The sequence below is a fragment of the Microdochium trichocladiopsis genome (assembly GCF_020744255.1).
Source record: "Microdochium trichocladiopsis strain MPI-CAGE-CH-0230 chromosome Unknown B0I36scaffold_3, whole genome shotgun sequence".
Taxonomy (NCBI): domain Eukaryota; kingdom Fungi; phylum Ascomycota; class Sordariomycetes; order Xylariales; family Microdochiaceae; genus Microdochium; species Microdochium trichocladiopsis.
The window spans coordinates 3,696,003-3,717,420 of record NW_025763546.1 but is presented as its reverse complement, the minus strand read 5'-3'; the positions used below and the strand labels follow the sequence as shown (position 1 = coordinate 3,717,420).

The 21,418-nt window shown below is 58.0% G+C and overlaps 8 protein-coding genes across 8 annotated transcripts; 3 read left to right on the top strand and 5 right to left on the bottom strand.

Moving 5' to 3' along the window:
- Positions 1 to 181: 181 nt before the first annotated feature.
- Positions 182 to 1,368, bottom strand: B0I36DRAFT_239852 (putative 3-hydroxyisobutyrate dehydrogenase G6G8.5; the record flags this gene model as incomplete). Its single annotated transcript, XM_046149720.1, has 3 exons — positions 182 to 904; positions 1,023 to 1,196; positions 1,285 to 1,368. The coding sequence occupies 3 exons, from the start codon at positions 1,366 to 1,368 to the stop codon at positions 182 to 184; spliced, it is 981 nt and encodes a 326-aa protein (XP_046015847.1).
- A 1,074-nt stretch (positions 1,369 to 2,442) lies between these two features.
- B0I36DRAFT_347486 (uncharacterized protein) lies at positions 2,443 to 3,785 on the bottom strand (the record flags this gene model as incomplete). The annotated part of the gene is made up of 2 exons (XM_046156577.1): positions 2,443 to 3,641; positions 3,722 to 3,785. 2 exons carry the CDS (start codon positions 3,783 to 3,785, stop codon positions 2,443 to 2,445), a joined length of 1,263 nt encoding a protein of 420 aa, XP_046015846.1.
- A 1,988-nt stretch (positions 3,786 to 5,773) lies between these two features.
- On the top strand, positions 5,774 to 8,179 carry B0I36DRAFT_96421 (immunoglobulin E-set). The gene is made up of 4 exons (XM_046163659.1): positions 5,774 to 5,990; positions 7,254 to 7,576; positions 7,639 to 7,687; positions 7,760 to 8,179. The coding sequence occupies exons 1-4, from the start codon at positions 5,897 to 5,899 to the stop codon at positions 7,888 to 7,890; spliced, it is 597 nt and encodes a 198-aa protein (XP_046015845.1). The 5' UTR covers positions 5,774 to 5,896; the 3' UTR covers positions 7,891 to 8,179.
- Positions 8,180 to 8,467: 288 nt separating this feature from the next.
- Positions 8,468 to 9,560, bottom strand: B0I36DRAFT_361081 (calcineurin-like phosphoesterase; the record flags this gene model as incomplete). Its single annotated transcript, XM_046158428.1, has 3 exons — positions 8,468 to 9,183; positions 9,251 to 9,484; positions 9,545 to 9,560. 3 exons carry the CDS (start codon positions 9,558 to 9,560, stop codon positions 8,468 to 8,470), a joined length of 966 nt encoding a protein of 321 aa, XP_046015844.1.
- Positions 9,561 to 11,180: 1,620 nt separating this feature from the next.
- B0I36DRAFT_347483 (uncharacterized protein) lies at positions 11,181 to 13,863 on the top strand (the record flags this gene model as incomplete). Its single annotated transcript, XM_046156576.1, has 3 exons — positions 11,181 to 11,296; positions 12,126 to 13,793; positions 13,851 to 13,863. The coding sequence occupies 3 exons, from the start codon at positions 11,181 to 11,183 to the stop codon at positions 13,861 to 13,863; spliced, it is 1,797 nt and encodes a 598-aa protein (XP_046015843.1).
- A 358-nt stretch (positions 13,864 to 14,221) lies between these two features.
- B0I36DRAFT_96426 (uncharacterized protein) lies at positions 14,222 to 15,605 on the bottom strand. Its single transcript, XM_046163660.1, has one exon. It carries the CDS (start codon positions 15,494 to 15,496, stop codon positions 14,318 to 14,320), a length of 1,179 nt encoding a protein of 392 aa, XP_046015842.1. The 5' UTR covers positions 15,497 to 15,605; the 3' UTR covers positions 14,222 to 14,317.
- Positions 15,606 to 16,128: 523 nt separating this feature from the next.
- On the top strand, positions 16,129 to 17,735 carry B0I36DRAFT_319021 (PI31 proteasome regulator N-terminal-domain-containing protein). The gene is made up of 2 exons (XM_046153357.1): positions 16,129 to 16,434; positions 16,514 to 17,735. Exons 1-2 carry the CDS (start codon positions 16,245 to 16,247, stop codon positions 17,500 to 17,502), a joined length of 1,179 nt encoding a protein of 392 aa, XP_046015841.1. The 5' UTR covers positions 16,129 to 16,244; the 3' UTR covers positions 17,503 to 17,735.
- B0I36DRAFT_421416 (armadillo-type protein) lies at positions 17,736 to 21,261 on the bottom strand. Its single transcript, XM_046162180.1, has 4 exons — positions 19,285 to 21,261; positions 19,065 to 19,214; positions 18,440 to 19,011; positions 17,736 to 18,377 (listed from the first exon to the last, which is right to left on the bottom strand). The coding sequence occupies exons 1-4, from the start codon at positions 21,136 to 21,138 to the stop codon at positions 17,870 to 17,872; spliced, it is 3,084 nt and encodes a 1,027-aa protein (XP_046015840.1). The 5' UTR covers positions 21,139 to 21,261; the 3' UTR covers positions 17,736 to 17,869.
- Between the last annotated feature and the right edge of the window lie 157 nt (positions 21,262 to 21,418).

Sequence of the window (21,418 nt, the reverse complement as noted above, 5' to 3'; positions counted from 1 at the left end):
TCTATAATGTATGTACATCAATGTAACACCTGTAGTCCCAAGTAGCTGACCAAGAGATATATCGGCCATTGTCCCGCCTTCTCTTGGAGTGTATCGGCGACTGACACGACGATGATTGTCATGCATTAGCCACAGGAAGCTCCACGGCTTGCCTCTGCCAATCGTCAGTACTGGGCATCAATCACTCCTTGCCGCCCAGGTATCTGTAAATGACCGAAAAGTCCCTGCCCTTGCAGCTCTCGACCTTTTCCGCCGTCTCGTACACGTCCCTCGCGCGGTCGCCCAGCTCGAGCCTGGCGCCTGCCTCGTCGGCGGCCTGGATCGCGAGCTTGAGGTCCTTCTTCATCAGGCTGATGCCGAAGCCGCCGGCATAGTCGCGGTTCGCGGGGCTGGTCTCGACGACGCCGGCGACCGGGTTGTTGACCTCGCTGGGCCAGCACTTGCCGGTGCTCACGTTGATGATGTTGGCGAGCGTCTTTGGGTCGAGCCCCCACTTCATGCCGAGGTTCATGGCCTCGGCGGTGGCAATGTTGTTGATGGCGAGCAGGTAGTTGTTGGCGAGCTTGGCACTGAGGCCCGTCCCCTGCGGTCCGCAGTGCAGCACCCGCTTGCCCATGCGCAGGAGGATCGTCTCGAGCTTGTCCACCGTGCTGTCCGGGGCGCCGAGCATGAACGTCAGGGTGCCGGCGGTGGCGCCCACCACGCCACCAGACATGGGCGCGTCGACGAATTGTCCCTGCTGCGCGGCGCTCACGCTCTTGGCGACTTCGCGCGAGCTTGAGGGGTCGATGGTCGAGCAGTCGATGAAGAGCCTCGTGCTCTTGTGCGGTAAGTCGGGCGTGAGGATCTCGGAGAAGACGCCCTTGACGTGTGACGGCTCTGGGAGCACGGTGATGACAGTGTCCTAATGTGTGTTGAAAAGTCATGTCAGCAAGCGTATCTGATGCACCTTCCCTGCGCCCTAGTGTGGTACTGCTTTTCCTGCCGTGCCCGTAAGAAACGGCAGGCGTGCGAGGACGTACAGCTTCACGAGCAGCTTGGTGCACGCTCTCGGCAATCTCTACTGCGGCTCCGCCCGCAGCCGACGCGCGCATCTCTCCCGCGAGCTTCTCCGCAGCCGCCTTGTTGATGTCGTAGATGCGTATCGAGTCCGTTGGGGGGAGCTTGGCCTGGAGGTTCTTTGCCATTTGGTAGCCCTGTGCCGAGGTGTTAGTCGCTTATTTCTCGTACACCCGAGAGCAGGGCATTTTTCTTGCCAACAAAGCAATGAGCCAGGACACTTACCATCTGGCCCAGCCCTATGAAGCCATAGTTGTCGAGCCGCCTCGCCGTCGAGGAGAATGCACGGCGTTGTGTGGAGCGGAGCATGCTCCACGCCACAGAGTGAGGTCGCATGCTCACGAAGACGGCAAGGAGATGTCCGCGGGAACGTTGCTGGTTATAATCGGCGGCCAAGAGACGAGATATATTGGCTTAAGAAGACCCCCCAAAAGTAATCAAAGCATGTGAATGGAGAAGGAGAGACGGGAGGAGCCGGCAACAAAAAGAAAACCCCACGACTGCATTCTTCAAGTCGGCAAGACGGAAGCACCACCGGGCCCCCGGTTGGCTGTGAGGAGGAGCTCCAGCCACCAAAACGTGGAGAAAGCCGCGGGGTACTGTTTTCCGGGGAAAATAGAACCGGCCCTTGCCGGTGCTAGCCTAGAAGCGGCACCAGCTACTCTCGGGGCCTAGGTGCCCGCCCCAGGGTGCGACCCTGCTGTTGAGCAAGGCTGTAGGTTGCACCCTCACGCTGATATGGCATACTTAAAGTACAGCGTATTTACTTAGGCACGTATGGCCAACGCTCGCCGCGCAGCACCAAGTCACATCACAAGATCCGTAACTCGTTGTCTGTGGCAGTATAGTCTGGATTTCTACGGACTGTGCTAGACGGCTCGTCTTGATCTGTCTACTGCCAAATTTTACAAGCCATCCCAGCCAGACGCCGGACCCCGACCAAATCAAAAGTTGCCCGATTTCCCCGCGCGCCGAAAATCCATGGTGAAAAACAACAATGCGCGGGTAACAGTGGTATCAAGAATCTTCCATTATATTATCGCCCTGCACGCATGGGAAGCCGCTGCCGTTCGTGCTTCTCGCGGCAACGGGTCATGTCGTCGAATGTGCAAGTGGCAAGGAGGGTTTATGCAAAAAAGGCCATCTAAAATGCCGTGGTGGTAGGAGTCGCGGGGGTGTGCGCGCGATCTGTATAGGCTCTGGCGCAGGAAAGGGGTATGTGCAAAAAGAATCAAATTGAGTCGAGATGGGAGCGGACGCGTGACTGTCAACATGCAGGTTGCGCTCGCCTTCATCTCCATACTAGTGTATCGCGTTGGACATCATGACCAGGAAAAAGGCAGCTGCGCTCAAAAGACGCCCATAACGTAAGGAATGATGGCACTATCCAGGATGGTCAGTCATACGAAGATCAAGCAGCACAGTCGTGCAGCGAAAGGAGATCACGTACCCAATAGCCAAAGTGGCACTAAGACCAACCAAAGCCCGGTTCCTCACACGCTCCTTGCGAAGCTGTACCTCGGTCTTGACCTTCTTGGATCTTCGGTCGGTCGGCGCATCAGACGCAGCCATGTCGGCGCCCTCTTCCTCCGGTGCTGTGGAGATATCCTCAGCCTTCCTCTTTGTCTTGGTGATGGGGGTGGACGAGGCCGCTGCTTCGGCGGCCGCCGCCGCGACCATCGCCTTGGCCTCTTCAATCATCTTCTTGGCATCTTCGGGACTGGGCTGCTCGGAGACCGGCAGGTCGATCTCAATAGTCGTGTGCGTCGTCTCGACACCTCGGAAGATCTTGACATCCTGGTCTACCTTGACCTGGACCTTGGGTTCTTCCTCCATAGGTGCGAGCACCACAGCCGGCTCCTTCTCGGTTGTTTCGATGGCGATATCGTCCGCGGCAGTGGATGGGGCGGGTGTTGCCAACTCTCCAGCAGACTCCGTTACAGGCGCGGGGATATCCACGGCAGCCGCGGCAGCAGCTTTAGACGACCGCTTACGCGGCGATGCGATGACTCGCTTCTTCGAGGGACTAGCGGAACGGCGAGCGCGCGTGCTGCGAGAAATCGAGGCGGGCGGGGAGGCCAATTCCGTGCTTTCGCGAGGCTCGAACTTGGGCGGCGCAACAATCTTCTTGGGTGGGCTGTCACTGGCATTGGTAACGGCAATCTCGTCTGCGTCGAGGAGGGCGCTGATCCACGGGCCGATGTTGTACTCGGCGGCGAGGGCAAGAGCCTGCTGGGGCGGAATCCAAACGTTTCCAGCCGTCTCGTCCGGGCTTGTGGTAGGTAGCGACTTGATGTACTTGCGCTCAGCCTCCTCCTCTGTCGACTCGGCATAAGGGAATGTGGCCTTGAACATGCCGGTGGCGGAGACATAGCCGTCGGCGCTGCGGCGCATGAGGAAGTAAGAGTTGGGCGACGACTTGAAGATGCCCGAAGTGATGCCCTTGGGCAGAGGCGCACGGAGGTGGGCGTAATCAAAGACCCCAAGGCTCGACGGGTCGACATCGCCTGCAGCGCCAGCGGCGACCATCTTGGCCGTCAACTGTGTCTGGCCCAGCCGGCGGCGAGCCACCAAGTCGGCATCTGCGCGTGTACAATGCCTGTCAGCGACGGTTCGCGACAGGGTCGCATCAGGGGATGGGTCACGAGATCGAACAACTTACAAGGAGGGATGTCCTCTGTCAGCAGCGGATTGTGCTTGCTCGGAAGCTGTCTGGAGGGGGCCATCGTGAACAACAAGAGATGAACGATGTGTTTTAGGGCGCGAAAGAATGAAGGGCAAGAGGGCAGCAAGAAATGGCAGGCTGCGTGGAATAGTACTACAAGGTGTATACGGGGATTCTGCAAACGCGCACTCGCTGTCAGTACTGTGGCGATTGTCGCGATGCGCGGTGCGCGAACGAGCAATGGCAAAGCGGTTGGCGGGCGCGTGGACGCGAGCGTTGGCAACGGCGCGCCATGAGGGAGGAACGTACAGGAAGATGAGAAGGTGACTGAAGGGGACCGCTGCGCGCAGGCGAGGACAGAGGGAGGTGTCTGCGCTGGAGCCTTTGTGGGAAAGTTTGCCGCACGCGATCGGGTCAGAGCAGGAGCTGGGCAAAGAGCTTGGAGGAGGGAAGAGTCGCGCGAGGGAGGACGAGACGAAAGACGGGAAGGGGGTGTGCGCAGCTCTGTAGTGCGTGCGGTGCGCAAAGTCGAGCAGCAGACGGGTGGTGGAGCCTGGTGGACAGGACTGACGAGCTTCCGGCGGAGACAGAGCAGCAGTGGCGGCGGCTTTGGAGAGGACCGGGCGGCAAGCAGCGCGGGAGCAGAGAGAAGACCAGAGGAGAAAAAAAAAAAAGGGTCGAGGGATTGGGCCAGGGGCACGGGATTGTCGTGCCTGTCGAGCTCGAGCGATCGCCTCCAAGACCGCAATTGCTCTCTCTGCTGGCAGCAAGCACCCCTTGACACTCGGTCTGCGCGACAACGGACGGGGGGTCGAGCCCGCAAAACCCGGGGCCGTCACCCATGAATGTCAAGCGCACCCAGGCCAAGCAGGCAAGCTCGACTCGCGCGCGGCGCGACCTGCCCGTCCGCGCCGCGTGTGGCCAGATCCGGCACCACGCCCGCCGGCGCTCTCATCTCCCGCGAGGCCCCCTAAACCCTCCACCAGCAGACACATCTCCCGCGCGCGCCTCTTATTCTGGTCTTTGGACATGAACACCCTCGTCTTGAAGCCTCCCACCCCTCGCAAGGCGTACGCTGCGGACAGGCCAGCACCACGGCCTCGTCGCGCCTGTCTGCCTCTGAGGACACCCGGCTGATGGTGGCCACTGATGTGCCCTGGTTGTCTCCTCTCCAGGATACATAAGCGTACCTGCAAGCTGTCAGCTTCGCAGATGGAGCCCCTGCTGGAGCAGACAATCTGCACAAGGCCACTTGACTGCCCCACCCGCACTCTGGCGAGGGCCAATCCTGTGCACTCGGGCTCGCAAGCTCAGGCCATCTCATATGAACCCCATCCACCTTTCACGCTGCTTCATCCTGCGAACCTGGTCTGTGCGCTTCCTCTGCTCATCCTCGCTCATTTGCTGGAGCATCCAGCCAGGGCCGCTGCGATGACCAACATTGCGAAACTGCACCGACACACCTGAGACTTTGAAGCGTTGCCCACGCTGCAGCACCCGCACACGATATTGATTACCTAATAAGCATAATACTTGGGCCGGGCTCAGTTCCCGAGACGTATCGTCGGGCAGTTCAAGCTCCAGTCCAATGCCTGCGGGGACCTACCAGCAAGCATCAAACATATCGCGTCTGTGGAGTGCGTCAAGCAAGGCTTTCCGAGGCTTCACAGACAGGCTCCTAACCACTGCATAGCCTTTGCGATTCCCACCATCTCTTCAACTTGTGCTGGCAGGCTTGGCCCCATCAATCTTGTGGGCGTCGCGCTCGATCTCTTGCTCCGAAGCGTTTATAGATTCCGAGGCGACGAAATGCTCACGAGGTCTTGGTAAAACGGGGCTGAGGCTGTTCGCTGCCGGCCCAAGCTCTACAAAGCGAGTGTCGTGCAGACGGCAAGCCTCTTGCCTCCAGTGAGGTCTGTCCGGAGCGTCCAACTCCAGCACCCACCACCCGGATACTGGTGCGTGGGCGGCTGGCTAGGCCTTCCCCCTCTGCCCCTCACCAATGGACCCCACCTCAACGTGGTGCATGGCAACAATGGAGAGCTCCTTACTCCACCTACCCCTACAAATATACAATCGCATCACCGCCAGTCTCGCTCTCCCCCATAGAGTATCCTGAGGACAGTCTTGACGCATTGAACTTTCCTACGCTTACTCGACTCATTGAAAACCATGGCGTCCCACGAGGAGGAGATTCTGCCCGAGCAGACCCAGGGCTACAAGCTCTCGCAGCCCAAGCAGAGCTTGGCCGAATACGAAAACATGGGTAAGTCATTGTGACCATCGCAGACACACTTCCAGCTCCTCCAACCCAGCACGTCGTGAGCACGTCATCATCGTGGCGGGCGGCAGCAAATCTCTCTGTTTTCCGCGAGCGAGGCTACAAGCGACCGCTTCAGCGACCTCTCATACCTTCCAAAGGTTGGCCACATCGTCCTTCTCCAGCTCAGAACCTTCCTTCCCCGGTTGTCCTCCCCTGGTCAGGTCATCCGAACGCGGTCGACCTCTTGTTCGCACCCGAAAACTTATCGTGCCTCGATGACTGGTTGGGCAACAACACCAGCTTGCATGGACACATACCGCTTCTTTGACCTTTCTCTGGGAGGGGTGGAGCGGGGACGCCCGAAGCTCGAAAACAGCCTCCCACGACCGAGCCAGCCAAGAAGTGTCCACAGATAAGGGACGACGCGACTTGAAGACTGTATACGGCTTATGAGCAAGGGCAACCAGCCAATGCCTACCGGCACTCTTCTCCCTGAATGTCACCAGAGAACTCGGCGGCTTTGATGCATCTATGTCATCCCTCCTGTCATCTGGAGCTGGTCGACTACTGTCAAGACACCAAAACTAGTCATCGCGTCTCGACACAACCCTTCGCGCCACAGCTTCAGACTCCAAAGCCTGGTGTGAGGAGTCATATTCAGGATACAGACACTGTCATCCACTTTTCAACAGCAGTCCCTGAGCAGTGTCTCTCCTCGGCTCCTGTACGCTTGCGCTCGTATGAGTGCCTCACCTACTGCTCAAGCGTTTGCCTGTCTAAGATCTACATCGAGATGTGCACAAACAAGCCGAGCAATAGACACTCGCGCCTTTTTCTGGGACGTATCAGGGAAATCGCACTGCTCCGTTCCAGACTGCAGCATGACCACAACAACCGCAGACTTGGACAGCGTGTGCGAAATCGCGCCGCTCCTACCGGTTGCGAGGGCTTCTGCCGAATCACATAGCAACTTCAACGGCTTCTTGCGAAAATTATCGGCAACTGCGCGAAACTCAGACATATCTACTTTGGACCTGGACTGGCACTCAAAGGCCTACTACAATCATGGCCTCGACCCTCTTCTGACATGCTGTGGAGCTCCGGGATTCTTTGGTGACAATGCCTTGCCTCAGCGGGCCAGCAAGCTCTCCAACCGACCCATGACACCAAGGATATCTACCTTGACGCTACACGGATTCATAGATGACACCCAACTGCGCGACAGACGGACAAGATCAGATTCGACTAACATACATCATGCTGCAGATGCCAACGACGAGTCCCTTCAGCGGTACAAGCAGTCACTCGGCCTTGGCGGTGGCAAGGATCTCTCCGACCCTAACGACAAGCGTGTATGCATCATCAAGTCTTTGACCATGGACTCGCCTGGCAGAAGCCCGGTCACCATCGATCTGTCCCAGCCCGGCAGCGAGAACACGCTCAAGGACAAGCCCTTCACCATCAAGGAAGGCTCGAAGTTCACCATGTCCGTCACCTTCAAGGTTCAGCACGAGGTCCTCAGCGGTCTCCAGTACGTCCAGGTCGTCAAGCGCAAGGGTATCAGGGTCAGCAAGGACTCTGAGATGCTGGTACGTGTTGTTGTAGAGGAGCATCTGTTGCTTCGAAAGATATAGTCTAACACCTGGCACAGGGAAGCTATGCGCCAAACACAGAGAAGCAGCCTCTCTACACGAAGAAATGCAAGTTAATCTGCTTACACGATGATATGCAACTCCCGTTCCGACCATATTGATACTAACTGGACGGCATAGTCAACGAAGAGGAGGCCCCTTCCGGCATGCTCGCACGCGGCCACTATAACGCCGTGTCCAGCTTCGTGGACGATGACAAGATCTCTCACCTCAGCTTTGAGTGGAGCTTTGATATCGCCAAGGACTGGTAGACGGTCACGTTGAACGTCGAGCCGTTGGCGCTGCGGAAACATGATATTTCTTCAAGTTTCGGAGCGTCATAGGCGCCTTCTTCGCAACTATGCAAGCACGAAATAACCAGACACCTTCACAAAATTTCACGCCCTCACGAATACCAGTCCATCTCACAAGCCTAGCGCACAAATAGATAAAACTTCAGAACAAGTTCAACATGCGGGGGTCCGCACACGCCAGCCTGTAAATGGAAGCTGTGAATTGGCCCAGTAGTTGTGACATCTTGAAAGTGCCGCGTGAAGACGTTTGAGAACGTGTTTCATGAGATGGTGGGTAATTTGAATCAGCTCAATCACTACCGTCTATAACAGGCTATGCCCCGCGACGCTCCGCAAAGTGGGTATACATTGGCGCCGTATATACAAAAGGAACAGGTATCTCATGTGTTCGGCCATCGTAACAGCGACAAGTGCGACTGTTGAGTTTTCGCAGTTCAAAGAAGAAAGCTCCTCCATTCGCGTATCGTTCTAGAACCAAAGTGTCTGCGTCATTGTCGAGTCCATCGCGTGGGAGCTGACCACCAAGGTCATTACCCTAGAGAAAATAATCTGGCAGGGCGTTCCCGTCAGCGGTCTTGTCCAAGCCCGCCTGCTGCATGTCCTTGACCGCGTCGTTCTCGGGTGCTGCGGCGAATACGTTGAAGAAGCGTTCTCCTGTGTCGCTGACCTCGAGAACGCTGGCCATGTTGCCGCATCGATAACAATAGTTTGGTGCACTCCATACTGTGCTCAGATGGTCATCGTACAGCACCTGGAATCCTTCTTGGCATAGCTGGTGCGCGCGCAGAATGTGGTTCATCCCGTTCACCGCGAGGAACTTCTTCACCACGCGAGCCCCAAAGGTGTACCCCGCTCCGCGCGGTGACAGCGAGAACTCGTCTCGCTCCGGGTCAGGATCTGACCAGACCAGGTCGGCCATGGGTCCTTCGTGGGGTATCTCTCTGAAGCGGTCTATAATTTTGATCTGGTCGATCGAGTGTATTGAAGGCGAGAGGCCTCCATGCACGCAGAAGATTTGGTCGTTGATGACGACGGACAGGGTGAGGAAGTCAAACATGTCGGTGAAGTAGTGCCAGACGTTAGCATTGCCGTACTTGCGCGAGCACTCTGTATAGAACCCGTAGGACTGGGTCACACCGCGCGACTCGTGGTTGCCGCGAATGAGGTGCACTCGGTCGGGGTAGCGGAGCTTGAGGCAGACGAGTAGTGAGATCGTCTCGACGCTGAACATGCCGCGGTCGACATAGTCGCCTGTGGTGAGAGACCGCTTGGTTAGCCTGGCTGCCTGGATTCTACGTGCTGAATAGAGCGTACGAACCAAGGAAGAGGTAGTTGGTGTCAGGACACCATCCACCGATCTTGAAAATCTCAATAAGGTCGTAGAACTGGCCGTGAATGTCACCGACGACGGTGATGGGTGCGCGCACGTGCACCACGTTGCTCTCACGCATAAGCAGTTCCTTGGTTTTGGCACATATTGCTTCGATCACCGACTCGGCCAGCAGCTCTTTCTTGTATAGCCTTGAGATGCATTCATCCAGATCGACCGAGGCTAGATTGCAGGAACGAATCAGCCCGAGCTCGGTACACTTTCTAGCTTCTGGAAACTAACCTGGCAGCCCAGGCATTTTGAGCGGGACGGATCGGTGGAACAATGACTCTCAAGGACGGAGGTTATTTGGGGTTCAGCTCCCTTGTGCTCGGAAAAAAGTACACTCTTCTGCAAGGAAAGTGGAGGGTGTTGCCGGCATGTTCATCGGATGGGTCTGGGCGTCGCACAAGTCTCACATGAGGCTGGAGTAGTAGGTCGTGGAGGACGTGCGAGTTAAGCGGTAGGCATCGTAGAGCCAGGAGGTGGTTGTGAGTGGCGAAAGCTGTCACAACCAGGTGTCGCGACTGACGCACGAGGGGGAGGGAGGCCTGGTTGGTAAGTGGGATGGACGGCGATGACTGTGCAGCAGTTTCAGGGGAGCTCTCCGCCACAGCTCCCGGCACACGGCTTATCGCATTCTTATCGCAGACGCTGCTTGTTTTGCTGCACGCTCTGTTCTCGAGAATGCCTAAGTACTTACGTTTGAGTGTACGTGATGTTCTTTGCCGCTTGACACTGGGATCTCCACCTGCCCCGATGAATCTGTGGGTTTGTCCTGTGCAGCAGCCGCTTTCCGCACAGTATCTAGAAAGTGCAGACGTGACATCTTCGTGTCCTTGGATTCAAGCCCCAGACATGAAGCTGATGTGGCGCCGCCCCACAGACCTGAATCGATGTGCTGTGGTTCTGCTCGTGCGTTCGAGTCGATGCGGATGTGCTGCGAGTCTAGTCGTCCTTGCGAAATTGTTCTAATTAGGATTTTCATCCAAACCTCGAGTTCTGTGTCGAGGTCGCAGGAATGAGATGCTCGTGAAGTCCAAGCCACCTCACAGTGGCTGCTGCCGTGGTGGACAGCCGCCAGCGTCCACCGTGACGCCCTGACGGGCCGTTCGGATGAGAAAGTGGGTTGGCCAAGGTGTGCGGAGTACGTACCTGCCGATGACTGACAGGCGACCCCCGGAGGACCCTTATTAGTGATCTGAGCAAACAACCCCAGACCAAGCCCCAAGTCGCAGGCATTGGTCTGTCGCATTCGCCCTTGGACCCAGATCGCGACACCCAAGCTGCCATCCATGTCACACCCGCCTCAAGCACGCCCGTGACCCTGGACGACACTGGACGTCTCGACATCCACGGTCTCTGTGCTCGATGAGCTCGTCAAGGTCTCTGAAGTCGCGACTGTGATCCTGCTGTGCTGGGCATCAGCAGTGCACACTGTTCGTGACGGGCACACCACCATTCTGGACGCGACTTGAGGCAGACCTCGTGCCAGCTTGGCGCGGGATGCACAGCCGGCAGGCAAACTGCATCGATAGCCTGCGACCCTTCCACGGTCGTTCTCGGCACCATCCTGCGATTGTTCTCAAAGGCTTTTAGAGCTTGAACCTCACGCCTGAAGAGTACCGGCGTTGCCAGACAGCCCAGGCCGTCATCCCCCGGAGGACCCTGTCCACTAGCTCTCCCACAGGTTTGTGATTCCAAGCACACCCTTTCGCCTGTTCATCAGCATATCAAGGAGAGGTCTATCCACGGTGCGGTTGGCTGACTGCTCGATAGGGCCTCCTTGTGCCGCAATCACAAATGCCGTTCAGCCCATTCCGCCATTGGCAAGTAGTCTGGGAGCTCAGGTAGCTGTTGTTGGAGAGGGCCAGTCAACATGGTCGATGGAGTGCCTGGCTATCATGGCGGTGCAGGTGATCCTCCATGCTACAATTGTGGCATCAGGGGCCACTGGTTCAATGCTTGTCCCGAGCCAGCACGAAAGATTCCTGCGTAAGCAACTATCCAGTCCTCTCCCCAACACAACGCGACGGCAAGCGTTGCGCTTCGCTGCGCAAGTCACTAACCATACTTGGGCTTGTAGGGGCTTGGAGGCTTCTTTGGCCGCGAAACAGAACCCTCGCGACGGAACTTCCGCCGATGGGGCGGCGTCGAACTCGAGACGGGGAAAAGGTCCAGTGATCACAAGATATCCGCTACCCCCAACTCCTGTTTCAAGCATTAGCCATTATGATCCTCCATCAGGAGTAAGCCTTCCGCCTCAGCCGCCGGCCCCGCCTGGGTATCAAGCACCACCGTCGTATCACCATCCTTATGGGCCTTCGTATGGGGCGCCGATTCAACATTTCGATCCGTATCACCATAGCAGCGCCCTCCCTCCCCCACCTCCACCACCGCCAGGAGCTTATAACCACTATCCGGGCCCATCAAATCCATATGGGCCGCCGCCTCCTGGACCGCCATACCGACCACTTCATGACCTTCATGGTGGGTATGCTCATGATCATGGGCGACCACGACCGTCACCTCCCTACAGCTACTCTAGCTCACACCTCCCACCCCATCACCCTCCGCCTCCACCACTCCCACCTCACCACTATTCTTATCCGCTCTCGCACGACTACCCAAGGCCACCTTCCACATACTCAGATGCGCATGCTGGCTTTCATGGCAGTCCACCCCCGCATGACCGGCACTCGCGGTATTCGCCGCCGCCTTATCATCGCGAAGCATATGGCAGGGATCGAAGTCCCAGAGAACAAAGCAGGGACTCATGGCCGTCCAGGCATTATCGACAATCAGAAAATGAGGGCCACTACAGGGGTCGCGACTATGGCCGGGACCGTCCGCGCTATTCCCCGCGAGAAGCGAGTCCTCACAGACAACGTCAAGGTCAAGACCAGTCACCACCCCATCGATCGGCTGCCGTAGAAAGACGTGGCCGCCATGAACGGCGTCGGGACGACCCACCTGGCGGTAGCAACGGCAGCAACAATCGTAAGGGCGACAGGAGTCAGTCCAAACAGACTAACTCGAAAGTGTCAGAGAAGCAAAATGAGCGGCCAAGAGCAGACAAAGCCCAACGGCAGCAACGGCAGTCTGCAAGTGATACCAAAGCACCAGCTCCTGATGGCGAAATCCTCCAATGGGGGCTCGTTGTGCCTTACATGCCTGTTTGGGATTTTGAAGAGGCAGAAGCGACCGACTCGAAGGTTGAATCGAGAGGCGATAGGCCCTTTGAGGAAGATGACGACTTTGAGTGGATGCTGGGCCAGCTTTTTGCCGACTGGGTGCCCTACTACCAAAGCCGTCCAATTTCGAAACCGCTACCGCAAGAGTACAGCGAGGAAGACATTCCATCACCAAACGGGTATGATGACGTGCTCCAGACTGAGTACATCACAGCGACAAATGTGGACCATTTTGCTCTGAGCATCCGAGATACTAAGGAATGGCGCATCAAGAAGTGGTTTCCACTATGGGCTGATCCTTTGGACATCCATCCACGTATGCTGGCGCGGCTAGCCGATCACGACAAGCAGTCTAGAGAGCAGAGTGCCCGAGAAGGCTCCCAACATGCCTCGATGAAAGCGAACGGACGCCCTCCTGCGGACAAGGCCAATCAAGGCGATAAAACCAAGATAGCGGGCGTGAGGTCACCACATGAGGCCCTAGTTGCGCCATCACCCGACAAGCATGGCAAGGGCGACGCCAAGCGTTCCTTGTCAGGCAACAATTCGTTTGTGCAAAGACTTGAGCAGGATGATCGACAACATGACGTGCATCTGAAACGATACAATTCATCCCGCCAATCACCCCCAGACAATCGGCAAGCTCAATTGTTTAAAGCGCATGAAGACGAGCAACAGCGTCCTGCGAACTATGAGCACGCCAGCGCCAATAACGAGTCACGGGGATCTAAGGGCCAGCTGTCCGACAGACAAGGGCTCAGTGAGGAGAACTCGACAACATCAATAGACACTTTCAAACACAAGCATAGTCTTGACCGGGATGCGAGAGGACCGCGAACACAGGTGGGCATTGAACAAGACACGATCAAAGTGGCATCGCCCCACGAGAGTACTGTCCGTCACACCTGCGAGACGAACGACCCCGAGCGACCATCTAGCAGAGGCAGCTTGAGGAGCTGGCACAGCCGTGGGAGAGTCAGTCGACAGGCGTCAATCGTCAGCGAACTTTCGCACCCGGAGTCACCTCTCACGCCGACGGAAATGGCACTGCTCGGGATCGAGGGCTCAGACGACGATGACTCTGACAGCGATAGCGAGAAGGGCGGTAAGGCCAAGGTTAGCCTGACACCGCCGCCGCCGCCCACGCCGCAACGACAGAAGCAAGCGCACAGAAAGGGCGACGACGTGAGTGCGACAAAGTCCTCCCGGGCTCTGAAACGGCAAGCCCCGACTGCGACAGTCGAGGAGACCACGCCTCGCACCAAGAAGCGCCGGCAACAGGTCGCTTCTGCATTCAAGTATGTGAACGTGTTTCAGCACCTTGTTTCCCATTCATGCTAACTTTGTGTATCTAGTCGCCGATGGTAGTAATTTCGTGATGCGATGCGGTTGCTGAACTTGTTGTCCGTGCGATACAAGCCGATGACAGCTTCCAATACACTGGCACTGGCGGCTTTGCATACTGTACCGCTTTAAATATTCCGGGCGGGAGCGAAGTGCTGCTCGGATTCAGCATTATCTCAAACTTGAACAGCATTATGAGAGGGTTTTGCATTGGTCGTCCGGCTGACAGAAGAAGGAACTCGGCTACCCGGAATGCACACTGGCGTTTACCATTTTGCTTTATCATTGAATTGGGGAGTTCTGGGGGTTTGCTGTTTTACAAATGGGTCCTCCTCGGCGGAGGTCCACCTTTTCATTTCCTTTTCCCTTCTCCTGCCTTTTCTTCCTCTCGGGGGGAGCGCATTGCGCAGATAAAATTATTTCTTGTAATGCAAACTATATATCGTCCGCCATGGCTCAAGTCTGTGTGGCAGAGAATCTAAGGATGACCCTGGTGTGTCTCGGTCTCGAGATGCACTATTGGTGGCCTTCTAATCATGATGGCCGGTGTCAGTGGGAGTGCCGCAAGCTGTGGACTGCTCGGTCCATGAGACATGGGATGTTCTAGTGGCCCGTTCTGGGCAACATTGTCGACAGGCGGCTGTTCTTGTTCCAGCTCGCCGTCTTCTTCGGTGATGTAGTAGTCGTGGTCCTGGGGTCCCAGGATGACGTCCAGGTCAAGCTGGTCCTGTGCGAGCTTTGCGAAGCGGCGATCATATGAACCTCTGAGCTCGAGACTTGCAAGCCCGGACCTCTGAGCGGCGACAAGGATCGGCTTGAGCGCGCGCCAGGCGCTGTCCGCTAGCAAGGCCCTGTTGTTGCTCGTCCTGTGGTAGCCGTTGATGTGGTGCTGATTGCTGGGGGTCTGACGCGGCAGATTGCCCGCCAGGCCGCCGTCATGGAGGGGATGCTGCTCCCAACCCATGGGCCGTGGCAGGTATATGCCGAGCGTCTCGAGGCTAGTGAGGCGGGGCACGAGGCGGGCCAGGTTGTCACAGGCCTGCTGCCAACAGACGGGGCGGATCTCGAGGTGTAAGTGGTGTATGGCACGCGGGGAGAAGCGGCCAACGGCGTGGACCTCGACACGCGTGGAGCCGAGGACGGCGACGTACCGCAGGCGGGCGAGACTGTATAGAACTGCCGTGGCCTCGCTGGCGATCAACCTGCAGGTCAAGAGCAGGGGCGGGACTGGGGTGACATGGCCGTCGCGCAGGAAAGAGTCTGGATCGAGGGGAGTGCCACCGGCGGCAACTTCCATGTAGTTGCCGGCGCAGAGGTGGTAGATGCGGTTGCGCAGCTCGGGCGGCAGGCGGAAGAAGAGGGAAGGGCGCTGGGCATCAGGCTGGAGGGAAGAGGCGAGCAGTCGGGCCATGGAGGACGATGGCAGTCTGCATCTTCGGGAAGGGAGTGGGAGAGAGAGAGAGGGGTGGGGGGGGAGATAGGAAGAGAGGAAGAGAGAAAGAGAGAGGGAGAGAGCGTGGATGGTGACGGCGGGCTGAGGGTTGATGGAGGAAGAGGAGGAGGAGGACGGGGTGGAGGAGATGCAGGCGGTGCTGGGGGAGGGCGATGTCGATTGATGTGTCTTGGTTGGCTGGCCTTGTGTAACGACGAGGTGCATGCAAGTGGTCGAGCGTGGCTGCTGCAGATGGCGACGGAGAGGCTCTCTGGGACCAGGGCAGAAGGGATGAGGCGGAAGAAGCCGTTTGTATGGACGGGTCGAATGAATATGGCCAGCCCCGAGGGTTGCGCGTGGGCGAGTGAGCAGCGGTGGGCAGGTGGAGATGGCAGATGAACGGGAGACACATACACTACATACCTCAAGGAACTATGGTAGTGGATGGGGGGAGATGGAGTCGGGACGGAGTGGTACTGTAGGGCTGTGGTGGATCCCCTGCCTGCCACTGCCTCCTCCCTTGCTGCCGTGCGTGCTGCACCTCACCTTACCCTCTGGGTACGTACATACGACATCCACGTCGGCACAGACCGACCCAGACTGGAAAAACCCGCGCGGCCCCCAGTCTTTGCACAAGGGTGATTGTCTGTCTGTCTGTCTGTCTGTCAGAAAAAGGCCCCCGGCCCGGTCGTCCTTGATTGCGCTTCCACTGCCGCAGACCCTGAGACCCACACAAGCTTGAGCTAAGCACCATAGCTTGGCCTCCCCTCCTTCCCCCCACACCTGCCCTGCCAGCTCGCCGTCTCGTAGTTCAAGGCAGCAGCTGCCCGTGGCACGCTCACGTCACCACGACCTGCCAACTACATCAACGTCAACTTCCACTTCCACTTCCACCACGTCGCCAACAGACAATCGCACGACCACGCACCCACAAACACACGCCGCCACTCGCGCACACGAACCTCTGCCCATCATGGTCGCCGTCGGCCCCCTCAGCCCCTCGGCCGTCCTGCGCGCCATGGCCGAGGCCCTCTCGACCCACCAGCATGGCGACACCACCTCAGACCTCAGCAGCTCCCACGAAGCCCTCGCCCTCTTTGTCCACGCCTGCATGACCTCGCTTGGCTTCCGCCTCCTCGGCTTCGACGAGGACAAGCCAGACGGTAAGACTCTCCCTCCTCCTCCTCCTGCTTGTTGCAAAGCCCCCCACATGTTCGCTGACCCTGGTCTTACCTCCTGCAGAAGCACAGTGCCACAGCATCGCCCCGCGTCTGCCTGCAAACTGGAACGCCAGCTTCAACACCTACGCTTTTGTCTACACCCACCACGACTCCTCCTCGAGCCGCTTCGTCATAAAGGTCGATCGCCTCGGCGGCAAGGCGGAAATCCGCGGCATCGCCCATGGCAGCGACACCATCGCCCGCGCAGAGGTCCTCATCAAAGACTACATCAGCAACGCCGCCCTACCCCTGCGCATCACTCTCAACGACGAGGGTCTCGAAGAAAGGGCCGACCTGCCGCAGAAACTCCGCAACATCCTCGTCTCAAATGACCAGATCATCGCCTTGGCCAACCTTGTCCATGTCCAGATTGTCCAGGAGCTGCTGCCTAGCTCTCAGCCTGGTGACGCGCAGCCAGCAGAGGACCAGGAGGAATCGCCGGATGACCGCGCCGCTCGCGAAGACGCCGAAGATACAAGTCGGCGTGGGCCGAGGAATCCGCAGCCAGAAATACCTGACCTGACCCCCAAGCCTGCGAATCCTTATCCCTTCAGAGACCCCCTGGACCCGCCACCAAGAGCCCCCGTCCCGGCCGGCGACTTCCCACCGCCCGACTTTGAGGACCCTTACGACATCAACCGGCCGCGAGGCGGTGGTCCTCTCCATACCGGCGGCCGGACTCCGTTTGGTGGTGTCGGTGCCGATGATCTGAATCCACCTCCACTCGGCCCGGGTCTGCATGACCCCTTGCGGCCCGGTGGCGGCGGCGGGTGGGGCGGCCTCCCCGGCGGCGGTCACCGCGGCATGCACCCCACTTTCGGCGACCCGATGTTCGGCGGTCTGGGTCCCGACAGGCCCGACTTCGATCCTCAAGCTCCCCCGGGGGCGCGATTCGACCCCGTGGGCCCCTTTGGCGGCCCGCCATCTGGCAGAATGGGCGGGCGTCGCGGCGGAGGCCCTGGTGGGTTTGGCGGCGGCGGCGGTGGTTTTGGAGGCGGCGACTTCATCTAAGGCATGGAAAACCTCTGGGCTGTCGGGATACTTCAATTTGTAAAACACCTTTTTCGTGCCTTTTTTTTTGTGTCCGCTTGTGCCCTCCACTCTCTAAATGGAACGAGCAAGAGGAACATGGAACTTTTCCTAGACGGTCGCGGGTTGCGAGGCGTTCTTTCTACAAACCAAATTGACCCTTCATTCTTACTTGTATTATCTAGTTAAATGATACATATTTCATTCATGGTAACTCCCGTCGCGCGATGGTACGATACTATTTGATCTTATCCGCGATACTGTTTGTCGCTCCAAGTGTATGGTATTCATGGTATTTTCACTAAGTCTATGCACTCTGCCTTGTCTAGACCAAACCCCCTTGCCTTGTTCAAGGCTGCTGCGCCCCCGCCATGTCGGCAAGCTTGGCCTTCTCGTCCTCGCTCAGATTCTCGTACCAGTCCTTGAAACCCGCGACGTTGTCCTGGGCCGCGCGGATGAAGAACTCGGTCAGGTACTCCTGCGTCTCGTCGTCGCGGTGCCGGATGTTGCTTGAGTCCAGGAAGCCCATCAGGTCTCTCTTGGTGGAGCCCAGGCTCAGGTCGATCGTATCCGGGTCGTCCTCCCATCCATCGTCGTCATCGTCGTCGGCAAACTCGGCGGCAGCGGCGGCGGCGGCGTTGGCCGCCGTTTGCAGGCCCGACGCGGACAGCAGTTCCTCGATCAGCACCTTGAGGATCTTCAGTGGCGCTGGAATAATGGTGTACTGGTCCGGGTTGGCCTTGGCTTGTGACCGGGTCACGATCCTGTCGCTCGCAGGTACAATCAGGTCACCTTTGACCATTGTCTGGTTGACTCTCGCGTCATTCAAGGTGTACAGCTTGGACAGCGCAATGACACTACGGGGACATTCTCGTTAGCCGCGAGACCCTGATGAGAAACTGGGAACCATGACACTTACTTTTGCCGGATCTCGTCGTAGCCAGCAAAGTTGACAGAATTTTCCAGCCACTTGCTCAGGACAACTTGCAGACCAATCTCGCCATTGATGTTGATGGTGCTCAAGAACTCAACAACGTCGTTGGCACCAACCAAAGACAGCCTTGCAAACACGAGAATAAGTGACTGGATGAAAGTGGCACCATAGGCAGAAGCGAGCCTGTTGGCCACAGCTTGCAAGAGCTGAGGCAAGAACGGTCCCAATCTCTCGTGGCCAGCCTTCTCGACGAGCTCAGCAGCAAGACCGCCAACCTCCGAGGCGGCATTATCCTCAATGTTAGCACCGAGCAGGCGGTCGACCACGTGCAGGCAGACCTCCAGACCACCCCTTCCGTTCTCGTCCTGGTAGCTGAACATCTGCTCGTGGTCGTGTGCCAGAAGATACTTGACTGACTCCGCCGCGGGTCTCAGGATCTCCCCTTCGTTGTTCTCCATCAAGAGACGCGACAGCTTTGGTAGTACAGCGGCAACGAACCCAGGAGGGAGAGGCTCCGAACCATACTGCGTGAGGGCAGCCATCAACTCAGTGGCAAACTAATTTCATCAGCAAATGATTGGCAGTCTCTGGAAAGAGCCGCTGTACTCACAATGACAAGAGGATCATCTGATGTGACGCTAGCAACATCAAAAGCGCCGTTCAGAGAGGGCAAGACCTTCGCGCAAAGTGCTTGGTAAGACTGAGGGTCGGCCATGGTCTGCACGATATCCTCAAATGCCTCGCAGATGAGCATAGTGACCTATTTTCGCCCACCGTTAGTTGTTTTCCATGCATACATGCAATTACTGCGAAGGTGATAATCATCGTACCTGGAAGTTGTTGGCTCCGTGCTTGGCAATCAGGAATAAAAGGTCCAATGCAGGGACATCTGACGAGATTGTAATGCGCTTGTCGATATTGATGGCCGCGCGCAGAGTCTCGGCGAGCGACACAAGCAAATCATCAGCCTCCTCCAGCTCCGTCATGTCCTTGGACCCCATCCACTGCGAGATGGCTTGCACGACTTTGGTCTGGGCTTCCGGTCCACGGTGATTCCCCTCGACATCGGGTTTGATAAAGCTCTCTGTGGCCTTGATGCAGGCGACTTGAACGAGCTCTGATTCGTCGGATGTGATAGCAGCCACAGTCTGGTCCATGAGACCGGCAGCAACCGGGTCACACTCGGCCAACACACCACCGACCAGGTAGCCTCTGGCTCGCAGCATGGGCTGATCTGCGCGAGTGATGGCATAGTTCACCAGTTCCAAGTAAGCCTGGGTGATCTGCGTGCTCACAGACTTGTCGCAGTCGAGGAGATCGCTGACGAGGATGTTGAGGAGATAGAGCGCTGCCTCCTGCAGCCTCCACGACTCATTGTTGCTGAAGAGTGTCTTGGTGTATCCAAACAAGCCCTCGAGAGCTTGCTGGTTCAACCACTCGCCCAGCTTGATCAGAATGTCGCCGCAGGCGGTTCTCGGGGTATAGTTGGCGCTGACGGAAGTCTCCTCGGCAAGGTAGAGGGAGACATCAATATCCCAAAGCTCCTCCTCCTCTCTGGTGATGCGCGCATAGGAAGAGGTCAACTTTATGATGTCTTGTATCCAGGGTGTCTCGTGTGCCGAGGAGTGCGCGCTCAGTTGCGCCTCGAGTTCTTTGCGGACGGGGGGTGCCTTCATGCAGGTGTTGAGGAAGTCGAGCTCCTCGAGCACGAGGAAGTCGAGCGTGAAGGGGAGGCCGTCAGAGTCCTCGAGACGGCCCTGCGCGTCACTCTCAATGTACATGAGCTCATAAGGAGTCACAAGCTGGGAAAGTTCTTCCCAGACGGCCTGGAAGAATGCTGGCGTCTCGGGCGAGAGAAGCGATGGGAAGACCGACTTGAGCTTCAGGAGACACCGGACCACCTGGAGCTTGAGAGCCACGATTCCGTTCCAGCTCTCGGGCTGATTGTTGGTGGACGCGTCGTACTCGGGGAGCTGCAGCTTGAGGACAGGCAGGAAGAAGGGGAACCAGCCCTTCATGGCGTCCTCGGCAAACTTGGTGACTTCCTGGTTGTGCTCGTCCTTGATGATATCCATGAGGTTGAAGCAGCCGCGGAAGACAGACACGGCGAGGGCGCGGAGCGAAGGCTTCCGGGCCTCGTTGAGGGCGACATCGTAGACAACCTTGACAATCTGCTGGGCCATGGAGAAGAACTGGTCGTCGCTGAGGCTCTCTTCGACGAGGTCGCCGAGGACACGGAGCGCGCCATGGAGCTGGTCCTCGGTGCCAGAAGGAATGATGTTCAGGAGTGTGGGCAGGAGGTCGGGCCACTGCTCAGGGAAGTCGATATTGGCGATCTTGCCGACGACGAAGCTGGCCGAAGTCTTTGCCCTCCGGTCGGTAGCATTGATGGCGAGCTCGAGGATCATGGGCCGGATCTGGGCCTTGACGGGGTCGGGGATGGGGATGGTGGGCTGGTCGTCGTCGGACTGGCCGCTCCAGTTGTCCTCGACAAAGAGGCGCAGCTGGGAGAGGGCGGCCTGGCGGATCTGGACGGGGACCGAGGCATGGCCGGCAATGTTTGTGAGAGAGAGGGGGAAGGCCGGGTTCGATCGGTTGCTGCGAAGGTCGAGCTCGGCCTGCTTGCGAGGCCCCTCGGCGGGGAGCTGCGTGTTGGCGAGGATCTGGACAAGCTGGTCCTCCATGGTGGCGGGTCGGGACGCGACAAACACCAAGAGAGAAGCACGGGAAGGAAAGGCAAGGAGAACGCCCAGAGGAAGCCCGGCGTGTTGTCCCAAGGCGGCGGGCTGGGTGGTGTGATGTGGGAGTAGTGGCAGCGCGCGAGGGTCCAAAGTTTCCAAAGTTTTGGGGGCACCTGCGGCGCGGGGCACGCACGTCTCATGGCGGTCTGCCGGACAAGTGAGTGCCTTGAAGGGGTCTGCATTAGGGGCTGCCGCGCACGACAGGGGCCGCCCCGGTACATCA